This window comes from Onychostruthus taczanowskii, unplaced genomic scaffold, assembly GCF_017590055.1.
Source record: "Onychostruthus taczanowskii isolate IOZ18803 unplaced genomic scaffold, ASM1759005v1 scaffold60, whole genome shotgun sequence".
NCBI lineage: Eukaryota > Metazoa > Chordata > Aves > Passeriformes > Passeridae > Onychostruthus > Onychostruthus taczanowskii.
Window position 1 is genome coordinate 4363199 of NW_024503680.1, and position 21338 is coordinate 4384536.

General features: G+C 49.9%; 1 protein-coding gene across 2 annotated transcripts; it reads right to left on the minus strand.

Moving 5' to 3' along the window:
* Positions 1–4443: 4443 nt before the first annotated feature.
* HNF4A (hepatocyte nuclear factor 4 alpha) lies at positions 4444–21048 on the minus strand. Of its 2 annotated transcripts, none has more exons than XM_041419287.1 (10): positions 20934–21048; positions 17241–17415; positions 15329–15423; positions 13159–13265; positions 10554–10709; positions 7557–7644; positions 6883–7038; positions 6374–6610; positions 5589–5711; positions 4444–4937 (listed from the first exon to the last, which is right to left on the minus strand). In XM_041419287.1, exons 1-10 carry the CDS (start codon positions 21046–21048, stop codon positions 4795–4797), a joined length of 1395 nt encoding a protein of 464 aa, XP_041275221.1. In that variant the 3' UTR covers positions 4444–4794. The 2 variants fall into 2 exon arrangements, with proteins under 2 accessions (XP_041275221.1, XP_041275220.1); XM_041419286.1 differs by having other exon boundaries at positions 4795–4978; positions 5585–5711.
* Positions 21049–21338: the final 290 nt, after the last annotated feature.

The window sequence follows — 21338 nt, forward strand, 5'->3', positions numbered from 1 at the left end:
AGCAGTTTCTAGAAGGAGCTGGTGAATCACAACAGCTCCCCCAGACCCCTCATCTGCTGTGGGGTCCCCCAGGCTCACAAGGCCTCCCTGGTCTTTGTGAATCCATGGGGTCCCAAAGGACTGCAGGTTCCAGCCAGGCAGAGCTGCCAGATGGGAGGGGTTGGAGTGGAGCCTGGCAGCAGAACCCAGGGCTTTGTGTAACCCACAACTAAACCCCAGGTTTAGTGTTAGGGTGCCCTCAGGCCTCTGGAAGGTTTTGGTCACAATCACACAAGCCTGGCATCACTCCAGACCCAAAGCCAGAGTAAGGCTAGGAAATACATCTCCCAAACCACCTTCTTTCCCAGACCTGGGTTAGACTCAGAGCTCTTCTTCCCCTGGGTTTGAACTGGGAGCACTCTGTAGGTCCCAGCAGCCTCTTCCCTCTCACAGGACACTGAACTGCAGGTTGTGACTGCAGGGTTGTTTGTGCCAAGCTCTCCTGCTCGCTGTCACATAACGAAGCTGACAATATATTGCCATTTTTATTGGCCTGGCTGGCAATTTTTCAGGTGCTAGGTGTGTTTATGATTGCCAGGGTCACACCTCGGTTTGGAATGGGGAGAGGGATTTTAGACATACCCACACCTTACCATTCCTCCTCCAGCCTCTCTGAGTGGAAAGGACTTGTGCAGTGTGTGGCCTGGGTTCCCCAGCTGGTTGGTGATATTTGCATTAAGCCCAGAGGGAACTGGCCAGCCTGGCACATGGAATTGCCTGGCTCAGCAGTGCCACGTTGCTGAGCTGTCCCTGCTGCCTCTTGGTGTTCATGACTATCTGTGCCTGTGTGTGCACTTGTAAGTTTAATAGCAGCAATAGTTGCTTTTGTCAGAGATGATATGCAGGCCATAAAACTTGTTTGTCTTTTTTTCCCCCCCTCCCACTAAGATATGAAAGCTGTGGAAAAGGCTCCAAAGCCTGCTGGCTCTTTCAGATGGAAGTTATATAAGGAATATGAAAAGAATGCATTTCATAGTGGCCAAAGGACCTAAAAATACCACTTTCACAGATCTTTGCTTGGACATGATGAAAAGATTCCTCAGCTGGAGATGGTGCTCTCCAGGAAATCATCCCTAGGCTGAGCTGCAGGCACAGAAAGCTCTTGTGTTCAAAAACAATGTCAGGGAAGTTGTGTGTCAAAGGCCAATCCTCAGAGCCATCTCCTGTGACATGGGACATGGCCTGCAGGCTCCAGGGAACCCAGCAGGGTAAAACACAGCCCACGAGTGGCAAGACCAGTGTTTCAGGGTGATTCCAGGCTGGAGTGACAAAAGAGGTGAAAGTTGGGATTGAGGTTGCCAATTAAGGACAAGGTTGCTTCTGGGACAGTTCATGGGGGTTTTTTCCCAAGTGAGCCGAATCCAGCAATAAGAAATCTCCTGTAGGAAGTGCACTGATTTAAGATTAACCAGGTAAAGGGCAATCTTGATAGCTTGATAGAGCAGTTCATGGGAAGGAGTCCAGGAGAATTTATTGCTTCGAAGATTTGATATTACATATAGGGAGTTTTTAGGGTATATACCCAGGTAAAACCAACCATGAATCACAGCAGAGGAGTCCCAGGGTTTTTTTTTTATTTTAAAAAGAATGAACAAAGTCCTTTTCTTTCCCTTGACTGGACTAACTACTCAGTCCTGTGTGTGCTGGAAGCACATGTCCTGTGACTGCCTTTGGTTCCCTTGTTCAGGCTTTCAGCAGTGCTGCTGGGGCTCTGGATCATCACAGGTGCACAGGTAGTGAGGGCAGGTTATTTGAGATCTGTCCTGTTCTCCCAGGTCCTTGACTCAGAGTGGAGACAGGCTGTAAATACTGTCTCCACACAGCCCTCAAACACAGTCTGGATCTTGTCCCTGCATCTCATCCCTGCTGGCAGTTTTCACCAGCATGACTGTCACTGGGACACCACTCGGTGTGCTGATGGGATGGAAAATGAGGCTGCTTCTCATCCCTTGTACCTAGGATGAAACTGCTCACCTCGACTCTCATCAGAGGCAGGAGATGGGGGAACATGAGGGCCAGCTCCTGCAGACCAGAGCTGGAAATGTTGGGTGTTGTTCCTTCCCAGAGACCTCATCTTTACAGCCATCTACACCTCTCTCCTCTCTTCCTGTTCTCTTCCTGGCCATGCTACAGCTGAGCATAGGCTCCTGTGGTCAGAAAAGCAGGTCATTAAGAGCCTTCTCTAATTGCTAGTGTATTTCTTCACCTTTACAGCCAGTGATAAATTGATTTTCACTTGATCATCTTACTGTGCCCCATAGGCTCAGTCTGGCTCCCACCTGCTGCCAGCAGTAGGGTGGCTGTGTTTGAAACAAAGGACAATCTCCCCCCAAAGTACTCAGAAATTACCTTTGAAATACAAGAGGGACATAAAATGAACATGTTTGAAATGTGAATAATATATTTTAGCTTCCTTTGCTTGGCTTTCAGAATGTGGTTACTTCAAGCCTTTAAGCTCCCTGGAATCATGAAAGTAAATATTTATTCTCCATGTTTGTTTTTCTTTTAATGAAAATTTGGATTGTCATTCAATCTTACGATTCCAGCACACGTGGCTTCAGGACAGACACATTGGGCTTGCCAGGAAATAGTGACAGCTGGCAACAGCATCAAACACTTGTTTGTGCTTTTTTCTCCATACACATATGCTTTGTGCTCAGACCAACAGGGAGGTTAGCCCCTTGATTTAAAATAAATCCTCCCAGAAGAAAGAAATCCATCTGTCTGGGAAAAGTTAGAAAATATTTTTGCATTTATTTTTCTTTTTTTTTTCCTTTTTTTTTTTATGAATACAAACTCTTGTGAAGAAATATTCTTCTGTTTCCATTGGAAGGCAGAAACCAGAAAAAATTAATGTACAATATTGAGGAACACTTGGTGCAAATGGACCAAAAAGGATTCCCCACAAAGTATGTCTACGTACAGGAAAAAAGGTTGCTGCAGTTGGAAAAGACAGCCTGGTTATTACAGGGTTGGGTTTTTTTTTTTTTTTTGCATTTAATCTCCCAATTATAAATAATCAATGTGATTTACAAAATAATTTACAGGAAATGATTGGATTCATCATTGCAATAAATTACTTGGTACGATGCCACCAGCATTGGGACCATGCAACACCTCTGACACCGGCAGCACGAGGCGTTTCATTTTGCATTGGAAAGCAGGGGACACACCTGCAGCTCCTCTGGCTGAGCTGGCTCACATTTGTCCCCACCAGAGACCTCCTGGCAGCCGTGGGGCCACCATCCCCATCCTCCCGAGAGGCCAGCAGTGGCTCAGGCCTGCGTGGTGCAGGGCTCGGGCGCTCCAGCCCTGCTGGCAGCTGGAGCAGGCGCTGGGTGCAGGAGAGCTCCTTTCCTGCTTTCAGCTGTAAACCAAAGGTCAGATCTGCAGGGTTTTGGCACAGGTGGGCACAGAAGAACAGGGACAGGGGCAGGAGGGAGCAGAGCAGGGGGGGCAGACCCAAGGCTGGGGCAGACCCAAGGGGCTTGGGTGAGACAGGGTTATTGCTGGACCTCTGTTGCTTTTCTCTGCAGGACAATAATTGTATTTTTGAAGCTGGTGCGCTCAAACACTCTGAGGCCTGAAGGAGTCATAAAGAATTCTTATCATGTTATGAAGACCTATAAATCTGTTATCAGCCACTCACTCTAAGCTGAAGGAGTGGCACTGCACTAGAGAAGTAGATTGTGTGGCATATCTTAGCATTAAGTTGGGTCTGAACTGAGATCCTGGGCCCCAATGCTCCCAGCACTTAGAACGCCCAAGACCTTCGTCCAGCCTGTGAGGCTCAAGCTCTTCTTACCCCATAGGTCTTTCCCCTTCTTACATCTTTCCCCCACTTCCTTCCAAATAGGCATCCAGTGGTCTCCTGTCTGCTGACAAGCAGTAGTTGGCCAGATATTGGGCAGTGCTGCCAGCCTGTAAAGGGGTGACCCCATCCCATTAGCTGAAATCTCTGGAATCCCAAGGTCCCTCTAATTTCCAGGAGGCAGTGAGTGGTGCAAGGGAAGGGCTTGGCAGTGGCTGCCTCTCCGGGCATTGTGGTGAGAGGGCAGGCATGGCACAGAAATATCAAAACCCCTCAAGAGGCAGAGGGATCCAAATAGTGGAGTATCTTGGTGGGCCAGACTTTGCCCCAGTATCAGCTGAAAAGATTTGTTAGGTCTGGCTGGGGGGCTCAGTGTGCTGGTGGGTGACACCACGCAAAGACCTGGGACTAGCCAAGGCTGAGGAGCAGTTCTGGCAGTGCTGCCTGGACAAGCCCCATGTGCTTCACCTGCTGTGATGCTCCTGGGGGAGCTTCCACCTCCACCAAGTCTGGCTGGACTGGGGACTGTCAGGGGGGCTGGCATGGCTGTGGGAGGGAAGCCCTCCACTCCCACGGCCCAGGGAATTGCTCAATCACAGGGTCTGCTGTGTGCTGAACCAATGCTGTGGTGGCAGTGGGGCAGCAGCTTGTCCCCAGCCAGTCACTGCCACCTCCCCGCAGAGGGAGGCAGGAATCTGGCCCTCCTTACAAGGACTGAGGGTTTTGGCAAGGCTACAGCCTTAGTTCTGGGCCTCTGGGACTGCCCATGGCCCGTGCTGTCTGTAGCTGCAGGAAGACACCTTCTGGTGATGGTCAGTCCAAAAAGCAAGTCCATGTGTCGGTGCCCAGGGACCTCTGGATGGCTTCTCTTTTCACAGTGGCAGAGTCAGTTTGGGCTTTTCTCCCACACGGTGCTCCGAAGGAGGCTGGCTGGGTGGGGGTTGCTAGATGACCTCCTGTTTTGTGATGGCAGGCTGTGGGATGGACGTGGGCTGCTTCGCCACGGTTGCAATGGCTCCAGGCAGCAGCTTGTACTGCTCTGATCCTGAGCCCGCGGGTGGAGAAGGCTGTGGAGTTTCTGGAGTAGCTGAAGAGAGAGAAACCAAATTAAAAGAGGGCCTCACAAACCTTACAGCTCTGGGATCTGTCCTCAGTCGTGCAGGGTTCAGATGTCAGCACAGCAGAGGCTCTTAAGGGCTTGTGTGTTTGCTGTAGGGCAGCCCAGACACACAGGCATGGTTTGATGCCCCAGGAGAACCACAATAACCAACATCAAATAAGGGGAGCTGCTGACATTTTGACCTCTACTAATCACATTTTTGGTCAGCCAAGCTCATCTCAGCACAAGGTCCCCATTGGTGGCCCCATTTGGTAGGCCAGATCCTCCTGTGTTTTTGCAAAGGACAAATTGAAGTGTGTCTTAACCACTCAAGGGAAGGGGAGCCTTTCCACTGATTTCACTAAGCTCTGGATAGGACCATTCATCCCTTAAGGGCTATGTAAAAGTTGTAGTCTGCCAAGGAGTATCTTGTTGAATCAGTTAGTCTGTCCTAATCTAATCTAACCCACCTCTCTGTTTGTCTTTCCCTCCTTTCTGCATAGGAATTTCTCACACACTCATTACCCGAGATTTTGTCTTGCTTGCAGATTTCCATGCAAGGTAGAAACTACCTCCACAGGCCCACTGGAAAGCTCCTGGTTTCTCCCAGGAGCTCTCTGTCTCTCTGGATATACTCACACATCTGCCCGTTGTGCATCTGAGGAGGCATTGTGTTGGCCACAATGACGTTTGTTCCCAGGTTCTCCTGGATCAGGTGAGGGTGCAGGTGGTGGTGGGTGTGCGGCGTTTCACTCGATGAGCCTAAGAACATGCAGAAGACATTAATGGCCACAATGGCAGAAGGAGACAGTTCAGATGGGCAGACCCACTGCACCCAAATGTCCAAGGCTTTGTGCACCATCACCTTGTGCACAAGTGACTGGAGCACACCCTTCCCTTTTTCCTCCACGCATGCCTTGAACTAACTAACCCCTGCCTGCATGTCCTCCTATACAGAATTATATTCCTTAGTCACACCTCCACGTGCAGAATAGCACAGTGGGAACTTTTCATTTCGTTTTGTCCCATTGGATGCTCTCACTAGAAAATCTAGGCTGTTCTTTCAACCTGAGCTTTCAGACCTTTTTGTTTTGATGAGTCCCTTCTGACAGGGGAGGATTGGTGAAATGGCTGCCAGGTTGGAGTCGGGGATACACAGCAAAGCTTGTCTGTGTGCAGAGGGCTGGGGATGCCTCCCTGTAAACAGAGGCACAGCTGATGCATCTCTTTAGGTGAGAAGAAGTAGAGGGCCCTTGGTGACCCCTGTCAAGGACAGGGGAGATGATTTTGTGTGAGTCAGGGTCTGACCTGCAGACTGGCTGTCTCTAACTTTGCTAGATAGGGAGCAGTGACTAAGGAGGGTCTCAAGGGGACAATAGTCAGGGAATGCCAAGAGGCCTCTTGTCACACCCTCAAGTACTCACCTCCCAGCAGCATCTCCTGCAGCAGGTTGTCAATCTTAGCCATGCCAAAGAGCTTGACGAACTGGATCTGCTCTATCATCTGCCAGGTGATGCTCTGCAGCACGGGCAGCAGCAGCAGCAGCTCCCCGAAGCGGCCCCGCGAGTCGTACTGCCGGTCGTTGATGTAATCCTCCAGGCTCACCTGCACCTGGTACCGCATCCGCTTGATCTTGGACGGGTCACTCAGCCCCTTGGCATCTGCAACGACCCACACAGCCAGCTCTCCAGGCTGCTGCCCTGGGAGCTGCCTGCCAGTGACAGCATGAAGTCAGCCTGAGGGGAGCTGCCTCTGATTCCCCATTGTCTGCTGTGATGGACAATTTTTCTCAAGACTGACTTCTCTCCTCCCTCTCTAAGAACAGTTTGGCCCGGAGAGACCAGGAAGCTTTTCCACCACTCAGGACTGGTGTCAGTCAGCATAATCCAGACTAGGCCTCTCTGATGGTAACCCTCACCAAGCTGGGCCATACCTGGGTCAAAGAAGATGATGGCTTTCAAGCAGGCATATTCATTGTCATCTATCTGCAGCTCCTGGAAGGGCAGCACCAGCTCGTCCAGGATGCGGATGGCCACACGGTTCACCTCCACCAGCTCGGGGCAGTTCCGTGGGATGATGTGGTCATTGCCTTCAGACAAGCAGCACAGAGAACATCACCTTGTCATTGCTCAAACTTAGCTGGGGTGACAAGGACTTCAAAATGCAGGTACTAATGCTGAGAGAATTTTGGGGTGGAGGAATTAAGAAGTTCCTCCGTCAGCCCCTACTCTGTCTCAGAACACCAGAAATTTTGATCTGTGTTGCCAGAGCAGCTTCTCATTACACAGGAGCCACTCAAGTGAGGAAAAGCTGACCAAGGAGTGAGAGCTTTTTTCTCAATTCCACCACAGCCTGCTTACACAAACCTGGGGGTGCACTATGAATGTTCACACAGTCCCCAACTTTGCCACACCTCATGGCTTTGATGTCAATGTCAGCCAGGCCTAGCTGCACCCAAGGGTTGTGCTGGGCTTGCTAAAATACAGAACAGCTCAAGCCACCACCCTTCAAAAAGGATGTCCCCAAACACTGGACCACCCTTTCCTCCACCCCAGCAAGGAAGGATCAGAGAAGCAGATGGGCTCGGAGCAGAAGTGCAGTTTTTACCTAGCAGCAAGACATCCTTGAACACCATGGACCTCTTGGCAGCTCCCAGTAACAGATGCTCCCCTGCGTGTGCACGTAGCAGTGCTACCTACAAAGGCAGGGAAAAGTTATTTGGGTGATGCAGAGACTGAGACAAAAAATCATTTCATGTCAGCAAGAGGGAAAGCTCAGCATTCCTGTACTGCACTCAAGGATGGGAGTGAGGGCCCCTCTTCAGTTACAGGCAGAGAAAGAGATCAAATAATGCTCTGTGCTAAACCAGTTATAAATCCAGCAGAACCAGCAGGTAGTAGACAGCACATGAAATATCTCATACTCAGGACAAATGCCATGAGCAGGACCATGGTAGACTGTCCCAGGACCTCCCACCAGTGTGGGCTGCTTGCAGACAGCTCCTACCAAGTGCAGAACCAGGGACCACACTCCATCCTGGGAAGTGGCGAGAAGTACAGTCCCTGCTGTTGGACACTGCTGTCCCTCTGGGCTGTGCCCACCTCCCACTGCAATCACACCTGTGGGGACCCATGTCCAGCTGGCCAGTGGGGTCACCCCCTGGCCATTCGTCCCCTGCACAGCCACAGGAACTGGGGAAGGGAAGCCAAAGGGATGTTTTTCTCCCCTGGTGTTAATGATTGAAGTGTTTCACTTTACACCCTCCAGTGGCTCCTGAGAATGTTCTGAATCTTTTGCCCTCCTTCAGTTAAAAATTTCAGAGATTTAGGCAGAAAGAGAAGTTAACAATTGGACATCCTGACACAGAGACTTCTTAATGTCCAGCCAGGACCTTCTGCTGGAGAAAACAATCATTAAACATTAATAGAGAAATGCTGAAAAGTATGTCCACTTTCTGAAAAGAATGGTCCACTTTTCCAGTGTGTTACCCTCAGCATCTGTCAAAGCCAAGAGAAGCCTTACCCTACCAGGAATGCAAGGAGAATGTATCACCCATAGAAGAGAGCTCTGGTTAGGAAACATTCTGATGTCTAGGAGAGGGTTTTTGGTGGTTGTTTTTTTTTTCACCACAGATGGTAAAAAAGGTTATACAAAATAAATAGAGATCCTTGCAAAAAGACTGTGCACACATGATACTGGGGAATCTTTATCTAGATGCCAAAATCTAGCCTCTCTCTATTGTTGTCCAAACATGGGTGGATATGTTAGCTGAGCTGCTTGGAATTACCAGAGCTGCATAAAACTGAGCTTTCCTACCTGACAAAGCTATGACAAGGAAAAAAACTGCCAGCCCCAGGAGAGAGTAAAGCTCTCACCTAAAAATTTCCTGCCTATTGCAAATTCAGTTCAGTTTGTAACCACCTTTTATGTGTCCACAGAATTTCCTTGTTTGAGCAGGGTTAAAGTTAATTACTTCAAGAAGGCCAAACCATCTCATTTGATATTTGTTCTTGCAGTGATGAACCTGAGATACATTGTTCCCCTGTGAATTAGGATAGATCTACAGTTGTAACACAACAAAGCAGAACGTGAACTTTGAGATGAAACTCTTTGCCCCACCAAACATGGGAGTTTTGACATTTTGGTGCAGAAGGAGAGTGAGAGGTTGGGTATGATCTTTTCTACAAAAGGAGATTTGTTTCATGGAGCAGCCTCTTCCTTGTGGGAAGGCAGGGTTCAAACTGTGCCATCTTTAGACTGTTTTCTCCTTTGAGGAATTTTGCAGCCCCACAACTGTAAAATGAGCTCATGTGGAAGTTGCTGTAGTTTGCAGAGTTATTGGCCAGGTTTAGGGCCTCTGTTCCAAATGGCAGAAGGATGTGATGGGTTGTGCAGAGCTGCCCCAGGTCTGTGCTAGGCTGCAGCCTGTTCATTTGTATATGCTGTGTAAATGGCATTTGCCATTGGAGTCCATTGTAGTTTCCATAAATTATGAATTGTATTTTCCTTAGCAGTTTAACAGATTTCTGATCATTTTAGTACTTTCACACAGTAAAAAAGAAGTAACCATTCTCCCATTTTAAGAGCACAGAATTCCCCAGAGCTCTGGGTGCTGCTGGGTGGCTACTAAATAGCTCAGATTTAGGATTTAGGGTGTTTTGATCAGCTGGACACTCTCAAAAGGATATCCTTTTTCTTCATTATATAAAAATAACCTCTAGGTCAATAGGGCTGGAGACTGGTCCTAGCTGAAGAGAATACACACTGGTTTTGTGACTGTACACTGGACAGACTGGAAGTCCCTTCCTACCTGTGACAGGACCTGTGCTGGCCCTGCCAGAAGTGCTATCCCAGCCACATGTGCTGCTCAAGGCTGGGCACAAATCATGTCCTTCAACACCTGCTGCAGACCTCTGAAATTCAGACATCCACGGGAGGCCTCTCCTTTACCTCTTTGAGGCTGCCTGGGATCCTGCACTGCAGTTCTACAGAGCACACCAAACCCACTGTGCTTGTCTTCATTAGGGAGCTCACAAATGCCATTTTAGTAATTTCTGTTAAATGCAAATATATGCTTGCTTTTTAATCCTGGAAAAAGGATTTTCTACTGCCATGGGAGCAAAATAGTGTATAGCTTCAAAATTCCACACTGGGAACATGGATACAAACATACCTCTAGGCAAGAAGCAGCAAGAGACAGGCAGGTTTTAAATTTTGGGCAGACCTTAGGCCAGAAATCTCTCCTGCTAATTCTGATTACCCTAAGCATTTGTCAAGCACTTCAGGTTTTCAAAGTGCTGTGCAAACCATAATTAATAAATGACTGGCTGACCCCAAAATGCTCATCTGATAACGACTTAATTCAAGCTCAGTGTTATCTGGCTGTGCTCATGGGCTGATTAGCAGCACATGCAAGTGGCCCGTGCTGGCATTGTATGGATGCCTGGTCTGTGCTGGCATTGTATGGATGCTGCTCCCAATCAGCTGCAGCAGTCAGGATAACAGAGTGCACAATGAGCATTTTCTTTGAAGGTCTCAGCTGGTTTTGGTTCCCTGCTGCCTTTACCAGGGCAGAGCGAGGTGGGGTGGGTGGGGAGGACTTGCCTGGTCATCCAGGGGCAGCTCACAGAAGGGGGGGATGTACTTGGCCCACTCCACCAGCACCAGCAGCTGCTGCTTCATGGACTCACACACGTCGGAAATATTGGCAATCTTCTTCCCTCGGATGTCTCCGTTGAGCACAGGAACCGGGGATGATATCTGGAAGGAGAGAAGACATCCTTCAGCTTTCAGTACCACAGAGGAACCACAGAGAGGAAAATCCCCAGCTCATGGGTTGTTGATGCAGACTCCAGAAATTATAATTACATTTTTTCTGTAGCACCCAGCTCCCAGAACAGGTGACCCAACAAGACTCATTTAAACTCAGATCAGCTTGGGGATCTGTGAACATGAAACGCTGCAGAGCAGAGGCTGGGGATCATCTTGGTAACCTGTAATGCCTTGAATAGACTGGAAAGCACAGAGGAAACGTTCCTAAAGCCAGGATCTTCCTCCCACTGAACAAGTGTGCTCAGTCAAGATCCAGGAGGGAACACAGGGGCTTGTGTGGCAGTCAGCCTCACCAGTAGAAAGGACACATCCACCAGTGCTGCTGCACTTGGTCCCACCAAAGTGTAGAGAGCTGCTCCCCCTTCCAGCCTCCTCCAGAGGCTGCCATGTCTGCTTTCCACAGGAGGAGAGCAGGCTCTGCTCCTCTCCTGAGTCACCATGAGCTCACCAGGCCACAGCTTTCTAGGTCTGACATTGCTTTCTGTGAGCACCAGATCATTAACATTTGACATCACCCACTCTGAATAGCTAAGGGCAGACTTTAAAGATAACAGTCTCCCACCTCCCATTGGCTTTTAGGTCCTTTGGGCAAAACTGGGCAAGTTCAGACATGCCCACAACATGGGTGACATTTGTTACATGGCAAATTATTTGTGATTGCCACTTCATTTGCAAAGGACAACCCTGACAACTCTGCAAGTACTGTTACACAGAGCTGGACAGAACATCTCCCCCAAACCAGGCATCCAACCTCCTGCCTGGTTCTCATGCTTAGCTGCTCACCCAGGTCATCTAAAAATTTGCCCTTAGTCACTACTTTATCCTCATGCTTCTGTAAGCAATTAACTCAACCCCATCACTGCCCTCTGCCTGCCCTCTGTGCTCTTGTACAACATCAGCTCTTCCTGTCCTATTCCTGCCAGCATTTTCAGCTCGGACCCTGCTGGCCTCCCCAAGGAAATGGAATTCAAATGCCACCTGCATTTTTTTTTTTTTTTCAGGTTGCACTACCTGGAGGCTTTCCAGCTCACCAGCTATTATTGAATAAATGAGATTGTAAAAATCTCACCATGTATTACCCTAATCAGAGGGCCCGGAAGGCTTAGCAAATAAATAAAGACCTCTGGGTGAGTGACCCTAGATCTTGGAGAAAGCAGCTCCTCAGCAGTATCTTGTTCTAATTAGTAAGGCACATAAAAGTTACCAATTACCGTGCTGGAGCCTGCCTTGTTTAATGAATCTCTCTGTGCTCTGTGGGAGAGCAGAAGCTCCCCTGGATTTGTCCATGATTGTAGTTTTTGTCAGCAAACCCTGCTTTCATGTGATGGCACTGCAGGATTCTGAGCCCCAGAAATGTCCTTCCCTTGTAGATTTGGTGACTCGAGACTCCATTATCTCACACCTCTGAGAGCAGCATCAATCTTATTTTTATAGGGTATATAAATATATTCAGGCCTGCATAGGACAAGGTGAGATGTAGGATGAGACTGGATGCACTTTTCGAGTACAGGATTGGCCCTTGGCCATTCTGGCACATCCCCTCCTTGGGGAAGTGGACCTTACAGCCTGAGCCTCATGTGGAGCCCAGAGCACAGCACGTCCTGTCCTGGAGTATCTCCCAGGGCAGCCTTCAGGGCACTGTGACCCTTGAGGCAGCTCAACCCCCTGTTCATCTTCCCCAGGACACAGAGTTCTGTTCTCCCCAGCTCCATGAAGAGTGGCAGCTCCTGCCTCCAGCACAGCTCCATCCTCATCACTTGTTCTCACAGCCAAACCGTCCCTGCAGGCTGTGTGTGCCCATCCTGTCCTGTGTCCTCCCAGAGCTGTGTACACCATTTGCAGTATCCAGCCTCTTAAATCAGAGTCATCTCTGCAATGTGAACACTCTAGGAAATGAATCTTGGCAGTCTGCAAGTGGAAACAGGGAATTTCAGGCAACACTGGAAAAGGTATCTGCATAAAACAAGCAGGAAACTGATTCCTCATGAAACTGTGCAGGAATCCAAAGTTCCTAACAGCTCATGGGGAGGGGAGGCTGCTCATGCAAGGCCAGCCCCTCGTGGGCTTAGGCAGCCACAGCTCTTTGGATTGCAATGATTCTGCTCTACTTTCTTCCATCAGGCTCTCCAGCCTTCCTGTGTCCCATTAAAGCAGAACAAATCACTTCATATTGTTACAACTGAGTTCTGGACTAAGGAGATTTAAAGGGATGGTTTCAGGTAACAAATGCTTTTTGAAAAATCAGTGTTGAGTTGGCAGATAAGCCACTTAGAAAAGAGGTGATAATTTGAAGACTTGGCTATTAAATACTCTGCTGGCTCTACACTCCAGGTATGCCTGATGCTTTTGTATTTGATAAAGAAGGGAGAAGAGGTACCTGCTGTGCCAGGGCTTCTGCGTGCAGGAGGGCATTGATGGAGGGCAGGCTGCTGTCCTCGTAACTCGATCTGCGGGTGCTGATTCGGTCCCGTTCATTTTGTACAGCTGCAAGAGAGGATTTTGGCTGAGCTGCAGGTCGTTCATGGCAATGCACTCTGAAAACTAGCACAGACTTCTGGCGTTCCCCTTCCTTAGCTGCAGTTTCCCAGCTTCCCTGCCAGGCAGGGTGGAGGTGCAGCTGTGTCTGGTTTGGGATGGATTCCAGTGAGAGCTGACTGCATCTGGTGGATTTGATTTCTTATTTGCTTTATTAGACTTTCCACGGATGGGGTTGATTCAGAACCCAAACACCTGTAGAGTTCAGTGGGGAAAATTTCCTGGCAAAGAATCAGAGTTTTTTGATTTCATGAGATGGGGTTTGAAACGGTGGCCATGCTCATGTATGCAGCCCAAAGCTGATGTGTGAAATGGAAGAGTATCTGCAAGGTTTCCTTGCCCACATGACTCCTGTGAGCTCCATTGAGAAAAGCTGTTGCACTGGGTAAGGTGTAGTTGGAAAACTTCTGTCTCAACTACAATATGGAAGGAAGTGCAGAACTGCTCCTGCTTATCCATCCAGAGCAAAAGAGCTCTCATACCTTATTGTAAAAGCATCCCAGGACAGGTTTGACACCAGTGTGCCTCTGTTTGGTCTAGTCTTGAGGGCTTTGAGGGGGAGGACTTGCCTGCTCTGTCTGTCACGAGGCCTGGGCTGGCTGTAACTCACCCTGGCCACGCCACTCAGAGCCATCTGCTCAAATAAGCTATTGATCCATGGCAGGGGAAACAGCACAGTCCCTGCCTTGGGCTGGTGGCTCTCTGGATTGATACGTTCTCCATGTATAAATCCACCTGATAAAAAGCAATAATGAGGCTGGGCCAGGAGAAAAGCCCTGCAGTCAGCGGCTGTAAATAGGAGCTCTCAAGGTTATGCTGCTTGTTATCAGTAGCAGGCCCCTGAGTTCAGTCATGCCATGATGTTTTCCAAATGTTTGCTCAGTATTAGCTGGTCATGCACCTAATGTAACTTCTATTGAATATTAACAGACAACAGCACAGCTCTGGGCAGGGGATGAGCTGCATGGAGAGGAGGATTCCTATATTCTTCAGGAAAAGGCAAGAAAAGTTGCTTGTGATACCTCATCCCCTTTTACAGGGAATAAATGTTCCTGCTCAGAGGTCTTCCTGCAGCCACCAACGTACCACTGGTATTTCCCTGTTGTCTTCAAGGACCCTTTTACTCCAAAGTTTCTCCTTGAGGCAGTGTGAACTGGGAGGAGCATGGGGTTTAATTTCCCTGCATGGAATAACAGGGCTGAATGCCTCCCAGTTGTCCCTTTGCAGACACAAGTGGGGTGAGCTCTGTGGGATGCCTCTGCCCCTGGCAGTTTGTCCCTCCTCTAACAGAAGCACCATCAAAGCCACCAGGTTCTCCTGTCCCTTCTCAAAACAGGACTAAACAAGGGGAGAATCCTGCCCTGCAGAGACAGAGAGGTGGGGAGCTGAGGGGGTGAGCATGGGCCATGTAGGGATATCTCTACTCTTTTCATACAGTTAAATAGCAAAAATGCTCCACTTTACTCTGGATCCTTTCTTTAAACTAAACTCACTGCCTCTCTGCAGATGGTCAGCAAGAACCTATATATCTATCAGGAAAAAAAAGGTGCAAAATGTCAGTGTGACTTTTGCTAGCCAGCTGTGGGTTTTGTGGTCACTCTGGGATAACAGCACTTGGAGCAGTTTTACCAAAGTCTTTCCAAATTCCCAGGCCCTCTTCGAAGTTTCTGCTCCTCAGTGATGTGGAGAAGCATTCCCAAACCCCTCCAGTGGACTGCAGTGTGGGAGCCCAGGTGCTGTGTGTGTCAGTGTGAGCAAGAGTGAGCTGGAAAGCCCTGGGTGTGATTGTGTGCACAAACATGGGCAGTTCTGAGACACAGGCATGGATTCTCCCTAAATCCCCCTGTGGCAGGGGTCAGGATCTGTGCCCAGGAGAGCACTGTGCAGGGAACACAGGGCTGAGGTGGCTGGACAAGTGTGCACCTGGCAGGGACCAGCCTTGGCTGAAGGGCTTCCTCAAACATACCCAGGCAGTGCCAGGGACTGCTGCTGGGGAAGGCACAGGCACCCACCTTCCTTCTTCATTCCTGCTCGGAAGCACTTCTTCAGCCTGCAGTACCGGCACTGGTTTCTTTTGTCTTTGTCTACCACACACTGCCTGTTAAACCTGGGAAAGAAGGAAGAAAGAAAAGTGTGAGGAACGGCAAGGCTGAGCCTGAAGGCAGGACAAGACAGAGCCCCAAGCTCCAAGATATGCTCAGAGAAGGTTCCCAGTGGCTCACCCTGAGAAAGGAGCCCCAGGCTGTGATTTTACCACTCTTTAGCCTGTGGTTTCCTTTTTGCACCAAAATTTCAGCTCTCCCCTGTGCCTCTGGATGGTCAATAAGGACAGACTAGAACTGAGTCACATGAAAGAGCTCAGACTACTCAGTAACCATTAGGGATAGGATGTCTATAGTGGGCTAACAAACCCCAGGGAAGTTAAAAGTGTGATCTAGGGGGGTCAGAACCAACTTGGAAGTTGTAAGTTAGACCCCAGTAGAATGAAAGGAAAAATGCCTTTATTGTGAATTTTAAAAAGAGGTGGAAGGTTGTAGTAGCCCATTGGTGAGGTTAAGAAGTCAGTTTAAGTCCCTGCATCTCTCCAGATCTGTGTCTGGGATTCTCAGAGGTTGTTTCTGACCTTCTGGACAGCATTGCTGCTCTGCAAACTGCTCTGCTGCCTGTTGCACTTCAGAGAGGACTTGGGAAGGAACCAGCTCCTTCCCTCCAGGCTTGTGTCACCAAATCCCCGGCACATGGTGAGGAAAACTGATCTCCCATATGTGTGACTCACAAGCCTGGTGGCCACTTGCAGCATGAATTTCACTTGCAAATTTGCTCTACTTTACAGCAGATTGATCCAGTTTGCAGAGTAAAGACAAAGGAGTACAGAGCTGGAGAAGGGCTCCCAGCCATGCTGAATTCTGTAGCTTTTGAAAGGGCTTCCTTCTACTCTGCTTTTTAAAGATCCCAAGCTATGATTTGCCCAAATGGATGCCTGAAAACAGTTCTTAAAATATTCCTGTAGCGCATATAAAAGCTTCAGCTTCCAAAGAACCGGGCACCTTGGCTTTTCTGATGGAGTTGTGGGGAGGGGGCTCCCTGGGCAGCCACCTTAAATAACCCTGGCGTCCAAATGATGATGTGCTTCACAGGCACTCATAAACCTGGGGCTTCCTTCTGTCACTCAGGTTTTAGAGCCATCTTGCTCTTCATGCTCTCCAAGTGGCTGTCAGGCCATCAGGAGTAACTGACTCAAAAAGCCCAAGGGATTTAGACACTGTGAACTGAGGATTCTTCAGTTTCCTTTGTGACTCTCCACAAGTGAGTTGCTCAATGCCAGCAGCAGGCAGGTCACAGCTGCTGATGGCACAAGAGAGCCATGGGCTACCCCCAATGGCACGAGGTGCAATGCATGAATTTCAGGAGCAACACGAGTGCCTCATCCTCAGAAAAGTGCATGTAATTCTGCCCCTCATGGTGCTCCTCAGGTGTTCTTGTGTCATGTCACAGGCAGTGACAGCATTGTAGCTGGATGGCAGGCACACATCTATCTGGTGACGGAGAAGTATTGCCCCCAGGGAGAGCGAGGTTTGTGCTGCACTGAGCAGGGAGGTGCTAAGTCCCTGAAATGGGGCCTCTCCCCTGGCACCTTGCTGCTTGCTGGCCACATCCATGGTTGGCTATACCCATTTGCAAGAACATGTGCTTGGCCCCTAAAATATGGGTCAAGACCTTCCAGGGTCTTTCCCCAGTGAGCAGTCCCAAAGTCAGGGCAGTCACTGATGCCTCCCAGCTGAGGGCTTAGCTCTGGGAAAGTGGAGGAGGATGCGGGGAGGATGAAGAGGATGAAGGGCAGTGCTGCTGCACTTTGAGGGCTTTGACTGAGCTGTGAGGGGCTGTCCTGTCTGAGCCATGGGTATGTGTGCCCCCTGTCCTCACCTGCAGGAGTACATGTGGTTCTTCCTGACGCTCCTCCTGAAGAAGCCTTTGCAGCCATCGCAGCTGGAAGCCCCATAGTGCTTGCCGGTGGCGCGGTCCCCACAGATGGCACACAGCGTGCTCACCCCAATGCTGCTGGAGCTGCTGAGGCTGGCTGCTTCTGATGGAGACGTGTCTGCTTGGGGAAGGACACAGCAAGAAGAGGACAGTGAGACAGCCAGCCAACATTTGCTAACTCAGCTAGAGTCAGAGACTCTTGGAGAAACCAGGCAGCTGCAGCCTGGCTGTGTGAGAGGTGTGTGAGGAGAGAGGCTGTAAGCTCCCAGTGCTTAGTAATTGCATTTTGGGTACACTAAAACTTGCGGTATTCCATGGTGAGACCCCTCTTCCCAAAGGCCTGGCTGCAGCAATGCCTTCAGATAAAGTGGAAGCCCATTTGCAGGAGTCACAGGGCAGAGCCAAAATTCCTCGGTGATTTGCAGACACTTTGGGCTGCAGTAGTGTGGCCAGAGCAAAAGCTGATGCAGAGTTAAAGCTGAGGTATTACCGCTCAGGGTGAGCAGCTGATTTGTTAGGGAGGTGTTTGTGTTATAGCACTGAAAGAGCCCAAGACAGCCCTGAGCAGATGAGGTGAACAGTTCCCTTGTCCAGGCATGGAGCTCCAGCCTGCACAGCCCTTCTTTGGGAAAACAAGACTTTAGGTAAATAGCAAACTCAAATGACTTCAGCTGGAAAACTCATGTGGGCAAGGCCTCCCATGCAAGGAAGGACTGATTAAAGAAAAAAAGGTGTCACTCTGGCATGGAGAAGGCTGTAGGCTGGGTATCTTCTAGAGTCTGGTAGGATCACAGTGGAAATTGATTTGTCTTGCAGTCCTTACAGACCAAGGGGGACTGGGACATGCAGGGCTTTTTTTTTTGAGGACAGGGAATTGCAGCAGGCTCTGGAGGAAAGAACATCTGAAAGGCTAAAAACCATACAAGGGCTACACTAAACCCCTCCAGCAAGCCAAACAAACCTCAAGGCTGAAGGGATCAGCCCTTAATTCAGTTGATCTAATTGTCCCCTCCCATGTACGTTTCTCTGTGTCAGCACAGGCACATCCCCCTCCCTCAGTGGAAATGCCAGTCACAAATCACACTCAGCATCTACAAAGCCATAGAAACCTGCTGGGATTTTTAATGCTTGAGTCTATTGGCCCCTGATTTCTGGGTTTTCGTAGGGACTCAGTTAAGGCTCACCCTGGAAGGACCACAGCTGCTCCCACCTGGCACCCAGCAGAAGGGTTGGTCCCAGCTGGGCTCCCCATGGCAGCCCAGCTGTGGTGCTGGGGGGACCAAGGCAAGTCTGGCTGGGGCCGGGCTGCATTTTTAGCTTCTGTTTTGCAGAGAAAGGGGTATTTCTGCAGGTGCTGCACATCCTGCTCCTGCCACCCCTCAGCAGGAGTTACTGGCACAGAACCAGCAGTGAGTGAGCACAGGGGTTCTTGAGCTCCCTACCTCTGATAACTTCTTTCATTTCCCTGCCTGCTTTCTGTCTTTCCAATTCCTCGTGTCCCTCTTGTATTTCTCTGTGAGTCACTTTGCTGCCTGTCTGTGTCCCTGCCTGGCACACCCTGTCACCAGTGCAAAGCTCCTGTCTCCACACCCAGAGCCCTGAGCTTTCCCAAGGCTGTTCTGGCTGTGTTTTGTCCCTGTGAGCAGCTTGCTTCTGAAAACAGCCTTCCTCCATGCATATCCTGAGGGCTCAGCTAAATGCAGCTCACTCCAGAAGGAAAGTCAAATTCCCAGTTCCAGCTAAACATAGGACTTAGATGTGAGAGGAAGAGCTGATCTGCCTGTAATCCCATTACTTGTATATCTGTGGCAACCCAGATAAATCCCTTTTTAGCAATCTATCAGGCTGTAATCAGATGAACGTAGAGCAGGAAAAACTGGCACTCTTATCAAAGAAATTGCAACATCTCAGTCTAATAGTCAACAACAAAGAAATTATTGCCTAATGGATAATTTTCCAATTAAGTTTATTCTGACAAATACATGCCAAAAATGTGGGCTCTGACTGCTGCAGTCAGGTGGTTGGAGTTAAGGTAAATGGAAGAAAGAAAAAATCTGACTTTGAGACCTCTCAGCTGAGCTGTGTGTTAGGACAGGAGCTGCTCAAGAGGTCCCTGAGCCTGTCTGAGCACAGGATGCATTTTGCCTGTGAGAGACAAACTTGCGCCCTGCTGAGCAGCAGCCCCAGAGCTGAGCTGCAGAGCTGTGGCAGGCGGTGGCTGGGCTCTGAGCAGTCCTTGGCCAGAAGAAGAGGCACAGGTTCTGCAGGTGGAGGTCCTGCAGGAGGTGTGTCCTCCAGGGCAGCTGCTGCAGTGCCAAAACAGCCCTGGAAGCAAGGGCTGTCCCTGGCCTGGAGCGGGGCCCAGGAGGAGAGGAGTTGGTGCTGCCTGCCCCAGCTGACTCATCCACCCCTGGAGTGTCACAGCACACTGGATCTTGTCACAGGAAATTCTCCTGTCCCTCTGCTCCACGGAGCCCTGGGTCCAGGAGGGCAGATCACAGCCCCTTGTGCAGATGCTCCCTGGATGGGAGAGGGGCATGGGGAGGGAGCAATGCCTGAGCTTGTCCCAGAGTGTCCAGATGGATAGCAGTAAAGCTATCCAGGGGGGGACTTTTGGCCCAGAGGCACCTGAAGGGATAGGACCAGCCCCCAGGAGTGGAGAAGGGGCTGGGACCCAGAGTGGTGGGGGATTATTGCACAGCAGAGCCACTTTGGCACCTCAGAGTTACAGCCCTGACAGAGCAGAGCCATAACCCAGGGAAGACCCACACAGGCTATGATAGAAGAGTCCACAGAGCCAGCACAGCCCTTCTGGGACAGAGGTGCCCAGCAGTCCTGGGCTGGAGGGAAAGGGCTCAGAGCCACTTTCTATGGCTTTGTTTAGTCATTAACCTCATATTTAGAGAGACTTTAGGGGGGACTTGGAGAGGAATCTCTTGCTATCTCTGAGCATTTAATCACCAAGACTCTTTGGTCCCCAAATGGATGGGCCAGCATTGTGAATTCTGCAGGGTTAGGTGTGATGCTACCCTCCTGAAGGGATGGGAACATTTGTCTATCCTCTCAAGATCCCCTTGTCCTCTGACTGGGGGCTGAGCCAGGAGAGGGGGATGCCACCCCACAGCCCAGTGCTGTACTTGGAAAGTACTAGGTACTGCTGCAGCGGCAGTGCCTAAATCACTTCTGACAGTGATTTTCACCCTTACCAGGTGCTAAATGCCTTTCTGCTCCAGGGAGTGGCTCTCAGCTCTGGAGGCGCAGGGTCAGTTGTCTGTCTGAACCATCAACAGCACTCCAGGCAGAAATTTTGGCTGGGTCTGGGAGACCCCCACCATGTTCAGTCCCAGCCCCATTCCCTGGGCTGAATGTCTGGAGGGGACTTCTCATTCCAGCCAGCTCCTGGTGTGTGCCTGCTGCCAGGGACTCTGGGCTGCAGGACACCATCCTGCCTGTACCAAACACAGCTCTGCTCTCCCCCCTTATTTTCCCCTAGGAAAACAGAACCCCACCTTGAGAGCTCCCCATCTGACACCCCTTCCCTCACCGGGAACATTTTTGTGGCCACCCCAGGGATTTCTCCTCCTGCAGCCCCCAGCTCATCCCACCCAGCAGAGGGAGAAGTTGGAGGGGACTCACCATTGCCCATAGCCAGCACCTGCATGTTCTCAAACTCCAGGGTGGTGTAAGCCGGGTCTAGCGCTGCGCTGTAATCTGCCATCTCCATGTCTATGAGGGCTTTGGAAAGGCGCATTATCCTCGGCAAACACGGGCCAGATTGTACCGATTCCCTTGGCCCAGGCTATTGGCCCTCCTGCCTCCCTCTGCCTTCACTGCGTCCCCTACCTGTTGTCTTTTAATTCAGATATTTCTCTGAAAGGATTTGCTGAGCCTCAAGGCCTATACTCCCAGAGGGGTGGAGGCAGGAGGCAGGGGGTTAATCTTTAATCATCTCACCCATTGCCGAATACTGCTAAGCTTTTTTTTTTTTTTTTTTTTTTTGGTGGAGCAGCAGTGATTCTTGTTGACTGTTTATTATTGAAT